General features: G+C 39.0%; 1 protein-coding gene across 1 annotated transcript in view; it reads right to left on the bottom strand.

Annotated features, from left to right (window-relative positions):
* Nucleotides 1–7070, bottom strand: part of CUL3 (cullin 3) — a 56625-nt gene that overhangs the window by 6757 nt on the left and 42798 nt on the right. The window contains exons 10-13 of the mRNA XM_027686269.1: nt 6269–6376; nt 2887–3011; nt 2460–2556; nt 1315–1449 (exon numbers count right to left, since the gene is read on the bottom strand). Of these exons, the coding sequence (XP_027542070.1) occupies nt 1315–1449; nt 2460–2556; nt 2887–3011; nt 6269–6376 (465 nt within the window). The remainder of the gene's footprint in view (nt 1–1314; nt 1450–2459; nt 2557–2886; nt 3012–6268; nt 6377–7070) is intronic.

The raw sequence follows: 7070 nt of genomic DNA, 5'->3' as shown, positions 1-7070 counted from the left end.
TTCACCAAAGAAACCAAACCAAACAAATATGCCTCCTTAATGTTTTAGTTACAGTGGGACACAAAGTAAGAGTTTAAGAACTCCCAAACCAGAAATAAACAAAACACACACAACTTAAAAGCAGGTGGACATATTTCTCTATCATCTGGTCTTAATAAAATAAACTATAACTTAGAGCATGTATTAAAATTTTTTCACTGCTCTACCGAGTATTATTTATTCATATATGGGTGAGGCTCTCCTACTCATAAAGCCTACAATTTGATGGAGTAAGGCAGCCTTCAGCTCAATTTCAAAACCAGCTTCAAGGAAATAAAAAAGAGCTGTTAAGTCCCCCTCCTTGTTTTTGCTCCCTTATATATTCTGCAGAGAAAGTACTCAAAGCTGTAATGCTCCTGAAGTAGATTTCACAATACACAGGACTTTCTGCTCTAAAATGATGGTTTTTTAAATTTATGAGTAGTTTCTTAAGAGCCTCTTATCAAATCCTGCCTTCCTTAATCCCAACTGAGACTATTTCAAAGAAACTTTCTTTATTAAGAGGCTAGAAGTATGCCAAATAAGCTGAAAACAAAATCCAAACAAAAGGCAAATGATTACTATGCACTGCACAGTCAAAAGTAGATGAGAAAACCTGGAAATCCACTCTGTTTCAAACTGCACTCATGCTGCTTTTCAAGGCTGCCAGTGCTCTCTCAAAGGGAAGATAATGTCTGAAGTGAAACTATTAATTGACATTGCCAATACAATGCTCAGATCTCATAGCACAGGATCCTCCTCCGCTCCTAAAGTCGCCTTCATCATCCCCCATTAGCTGACACCTCAACCTTTCCCAGCAACACCCCTTTAGTTTCCTTGTTGAGAATCCATCTGGACCTTCTTCATTGTCCTCTCTGGCTAACCAGCTCAGAGAAGGGATGAAAGTTCTTTGAACCACCCTATAGCTCACTCCAGCCTGCCAGTTTTAGCACTTTGGTATTCAAGAAGCCAGGATACAAATCCTTTTCCACCCTTTGGCTTCTAAATCCAGTTTATCAAAGATAAAATGAGGAAATGGAGCCACCTGCTGCATTCCAACCTCAGCTTTTCTACAGCTCGATGGCCTAGAAATAACCACACTCACAACACTCAAACATTTCTGAAAACTTGCGTTCCCAAATAGGTGCACTGCTAATGATCTGCTTCCTGCATTTATTGGCCTGATCCACACTCAAATAGAACGAGAGGCATCTGATCTTCAACAGTGTATTCAAGAGAACAAGAAAGTGCCTAAAACAGTCATTTAAAATGAGGTAAGACAACCACAACACTTACCTCAAATGTGTATTTTTCTCTGTTGTTAAAGAGCATTAATATCGTCATCTGGAAAGTGGAGACTTGCAATATGTGCTTCCGTGTATTTGAGCCAGTTACTTGGGCACCTCCTACGCCAACTTCTGAGCCATCTTCCTATTTTAAAATTCCAAAACTACTATTAGATTATTCTCCACTGAAAAACATTTTACCTTGATAAGATGAAAAGTTACATGATGAAAAATTTATCCAGGAGATCAGTCTACACAAGAAATAGAACAGCATGTGCCTGGGGGCATAAGCAGAATGTTCCTCCAGTAGCTGTCTTAGAACATCAGGGGGATTGAAGTCAGAGGCACCTCTGTAGGTCCTGTGGTCCAGCCATCACTCCAAGCCAGGCCATGTAGAGCCCTCAGTCACATACTGAGAATTGCCAAGGACAGAGTCTCTACCACCTCTCTGGCCTCTGTTTCAATACTTGCCCACCCTCCAAGTTTTCTTACTCTTATCTTCAAAATTATCAAAATATTTATCTTACAGTAACACAATTTTAGCATTCTCACAAATGTGCATTATTAATACTTTGTTATAAGAATTTTGTTTTTGTTTTGCACTGCCTTCTACATTGCCAATTATCATGCCACTGCTACCTCGAGCTTAGCACTTCAGAACTGGTATGAATCACCAGAAAATTATTTTCTTGCATACATACAAATCAAGTATTGTATTTCAATAAACTCTGCTCAGATTCTTGTTTTTAAAAAAATGATGCCTACATTGCTAGCACTCTGCATATGAAAAGCAGGCTAAACTTGGCTTAACAAAAATAACTCTATAAAGAAACAAGTTTCTTTTCACTTTTGAGTTATTTACAGTCAAAAAACTCCAAACACTGAAACGACTGAGGTCCCTTCAAGACCAAATTTACTATTTTTCTACAAGGTAAAAGGTGACCCTGAGTGATGCATTCAAATGAGATTCAGAGGGGGAAAAGAAAAAGTCAAACCATAACTGCTACAAAGGAAGAATCAGAGTATAAGGCTGACAGAAGGCATCTTCTTCTTATATTGTTAATGGGTAAGCTTTTATTTTACAAAATTCTGAAGTTACTAAAAATGTGCATTTGCTTACATAGATACAATATTTACACAATCTTGATACCTTACCTTTTTGACAGGCCCATAGAAAGTGGCATTGAGATCTGCAGACCCCATATGATGCTGGAGTGTCAGCTGTCGCCCACTATGTTTGGCTAAATAAAATCTGTAATATAATTGAAAACAATATGTAATTCACATTTGGTACTGAAAGCTTTAAAAAGTTACACAGACTTTTCATATCCACTAAGGACACGCTTAAGAAATTTCTTCTTGTTTTTTCAAAACATTAACTCTTGTTAGAATTTTACTTAAATCTCCCAAAAACTTGAGCATCATAATGTGACTGTTGTATTCTCCAGTTTTCACATGAACTGAAAAAAAGAGTATGCCAGCATGTTGCCAGCATACTGCCAACAGTACAACATATCTGTGAAGTTAAATCTAGAAGGTTTCTTCTTAAAACCTCTACTTAAAAATCTGTTTTAACACATACCTTCTAAATATTTCAAAAGCATGTCTGGGAGCTGGAGGGATGTTACACTTTGGTGTGGCTGACTGGGTAGGCCAGTAACCTGTTGTGAGGACACGCACTGTAAGATCAACACCACCTAATGAGACCTAAGGACAATTGGAAGAAAACATACACCATTTTAAAATAGGACCATGTTTCCTCACTTTTTCTGTTTTGGCACAGAATTTTCATAGACTATGAAAGAATTAGACATATATCTAGAAACATTATTTTTAGGAAGCCAGACAAATAAATTAATTTATCACTGTAAGAGTAGATGGTACAGCAAAATTCCTCCACATCGTTCCCCTCTGGCAGTTAAGAGCACACAGAATACAACAAAATAAATTCTTAAGCGACAACAAAATGTCTGTGATCATAAACAGAATTCATGATATGTGTAACAAATCTCTCTGAATAGCTTTTGGATGACATGCAATAAAGCCAGGTTGCATGAAATGTGGCAGTTTCAAAATAATTCTTTCTAAACTTACTCTGTGGAAGTAGAGAGTAACTACTGAATATCTGGTGTTAAATCACACCCCTGGACTGCAATACAAACAGTTACTCACTTCTACACACACCACCTATCCTCTTTCCATAAAGACATTTATTACTATAAATAGTCAGCACTGGTGAGCAAACATTCCACAAGTGAAGTGCTTTATTTTACCTATAAACTAGATGCATTAGCAGGTAATAAAGATCCAGCTACCAGTGAGGCATAACCCTCACTAGGTATCTCAACTAAGTTGAGCATTATTTAAACTGTTTATTTTCAGTTCTAGGAGGTATAACCAATACCTTCAAAGAACACACATTAAGGACAAGAAAAAACAAAGCATACAATATCCAACTTATATAAACTTACTACACAGAAACAGAGCACATTATATTTTAGAAGGTCAAAACCTGAACTCAGAAACTTCCCTTATCCAACAGCAGAGAAGCATTTCCATGCACTATGGAAGAGTTTTTGTATTGTGCATGTTGAATGCCTGTGTGCCTCAACCACCTTGAGCACAGGAAACTTCTGAAAAACCTAAACAAACCAATGACAGGCTACTCCTACAGATACCCCTGGGACTGAAAGGAACAATTTGCAGAAGTATGTAAAGATCCAGATAAGGGTTCTTCTGTAGCCAACACTACTGCCATCCTTCTAATTTCATATCACCAATGTTTATGAGGCTCACAAGAGAAGTTCAAACAGCCATTTAGACACAGAAAACTAGTTAATAATAAAAAGGAGCCTCAACAGTTTTCCTCTAGCCAAAGCACAGGGAAAGGCCATCAGTGCAGACAGGATACAGAAAATATATTTATCTGGAACTGAAGCATCTTAGCTGAGATGGCAAACTGTTTCCCAAATTCTTTTGGCCTTAGCCAGACTGAAGACAGCAATAGTTTAGAATGCCTCACATCATACATTGTACAGAGCACTGAAAAAGTTTTAGAAGCACTATATTTTACAACATGTCTTTTCAGCATAAAAACGGTACAAACTAGTGGAAAGCGCCCTGAAGGGATCTAATCTTTACAGGACTCCAAGAAATGTTTCAGGATCACAGTTGTAGAAATTACTCATAGTCTACGAGCCTGGACCTTCCCTAATGCTGAGCTTTCCACTTACTGATGGCAAACCAATCATCTACACAGACCTTGGCATTGCCTGTATCTCAGGAAATAGGATCCAGCAGGAAACTTTGCAGGTAGGATTATTTAGAGAAAAGCAGCTGCCTGAGTCCTCTAAGAGACACCGTACACATTCAAGTACACAAATTGTTTAAAAAGAAGTAGAACAGACTATTGCATATAAAACACAGTATCAACAGCAAGTTAACAGTAATATACCCCCCATCTTCCTGTTTGTATTTCCTCTCAAATATTACTGCCATACAAAGAAATACATATTCTTCTGTCATAAATAAGTACGCCAGAAATTTCATTAAAAGGCCATGATTAGGCTGACCAAAAGGCAACCAGCACATCAACTCCTGGTCTCTTGCCAAGAAAAAGACAAAGTTTCAAGTAAGGCCTAGCAGGACATCTGTTAACGTTTTAAATTCATCTTATTAGCTGTATGCAGCTAAAAAGAAGATACAGATATCATTTATTAACTCACTTAATCTAAGACTGTCATGTAAAGTACATAAATCTTTAACACAACCCCCGCCCCATGTCCAAGTCTGGCATGCTACCTAAAAAGTGGGAATGCTCTTACAATTTTTTCCTTCAAATTTGTATTTCAAGCATTCTAGAAGGAAAACATGACTAGCCTCTAAAGAAAAAAAAAAAGGCAGTAGTAAGACTGCCTGTCCACAAACACTTTTATAACTATGCAAATTCTCTACAACCTTTTCTGAAGCCACTTTGAGAACATGCTGTTCCCTCACTCAGGATGATTCACAGTATGCTGATGAGGAAGATTTCCACTGAGGGCTTCAAGAAGGCAAAGATTTCATATCACCTTGCACAGCCAGGGACATTGGACAGAGTACAGCCACAAACACATTCCTGGCATTCACTTCTGAAACTGATTCAAGCATGCTTGATCTATAGACCTACTTACCTGCAGACAGGCCTGTTTATTATATATTATTAAGCTCTACTGTGTATCAGTATAAAAAAAAGTGTTTTAGAGCAACTGAACTGACATCCCAATAGAAACAATCTCTCCTTTATGCAGTATTCCAGAGGCCCACTTTAACTATAAGGTGAAATTTTTTCTGAACGAACAACTAAGCCCATATTTGCAATTTGAATAAAACAGCAGCTTTGCTTTTAGCAAAGGCATTCATTGCACCAGGGAAGTTAAACATCAGACGGTGCGCTTTGCAAATGCCATCAGCATGCGATATTTTTCTTGCTGTTAGAAAAAAATACAGGTCACAGTGGAGATCAGATTTGAAGAAGGAGAATGGGAAGGCTTTGCTGGTGACACAGCAGCTGGGCAGCGCAGCTGGGAGCGGGCAGGTGGCCCCGCAGGGCGGGCACCGCTGGGGCAGGGCCGGCACCGCTGGGGCAGAGGCGGCCCCCGCGCTCCCCCTGGCGGTCGCCGCAGGGCAGAGCCGCCGAGCCGCGCACCCACCGCCCCTGCAGCGCGGGGACAACAGCAGCTCAAACAGGGCTTTAGGCCACTGCTCGAGCTGCGCATCAAGCTTTGAGCAGGCTTTAGCATTTTGGGAAATGCTATTGTAGTTTATATGGAAGAGACACAGTAAAAGGAACGTAATTTCCACAAGCGGACAAAAACCTTCTCTGCAGATGCATGGAATAACAAATGAAAAACCACAAACCTCGACAGAAGTTCAGGGTTTGTACTGAAGTAAAAGGACAAGCACACAGACCCCCACCCTCTTACCCCTGTCGCCTGAAGATGTTGCCTGAACTCATCCATCGTTGTGTTTGAGATGCTCATGTCCCTGAACATTCCTTCCAGTTTAGATGTGAACTGACATCCACATTCAGTCTGAAAATACACAAAATAACTTGTTGTACCAGCACTATGAACACAAAGCTTCTGATATGCAAACTGCAAGACTAAGAGTAAGTTTATAAATCTCAAAAATTGTATTTCTGTACATTTTGTTACTGGGATTTCCATTTGCATTATATTAGTATCTTTTAGAAAAGTTTCACATCTAAGAATCTAACCTACACAGATCAAAACCTGTTTTCCTTCTCTTTTCTCCATTATCATATTTTTTATTTCATTTTTGCTTTCCATCTCATATTTAAAAATCTGTGAAAGCTTATCAAATTAAGATATACACTTCCACCTGCCTTTTAGCATTATACTGTATAGGGAAATGAACTTTATTTATATCAGAAGCAAACTCCTGCTGTTCTAGGAGTGTTTTGTTTTAAAGGCTGGCTGCAGAACACCCAGTGAGATTACCAGGCCTTTTGAGGATCAGGGACACGCACACAGACACAGCATCCTGATCACTCTGCAATTCCATAAGAAAAGAGGGCAGTTCAGGTTCACAGACTCATCTGGCAAATGTATGCCCTGTGCCCTCTAAATCACCAGGATAAAAGTGGTGCAGAGGTAATCAGAAAGGAATTAACACTGACAATTTGGAGAAATCTGATGCAAACAGACTTTGCTCACTGATAGAATATATATGCCAAAAATGAGGATCAGTGATTTTTGATTTTGG

The sequence above is a fragment of the Neopelma chrysocephalum genome, unplaced genomic scaffold (assembly GCF_003984885.1).
Source record: "Neopelma chrysocephalum unplaced genomic scaffold, ASM398488v2 Primary Assembly neopelma1_70, whole genome shotgun sequence".
Taxonomy (NCBI): Eukaryota; Metazoa; Chordata; class Aves; order Passeriformes; family Pipridae; genus Neopelma; species Neopelma chrysocephalum.
Note: the sequence above shows the minus strand (reverse complement) of the source record. Positions and strands in the feature narration are given on the sequence as shown.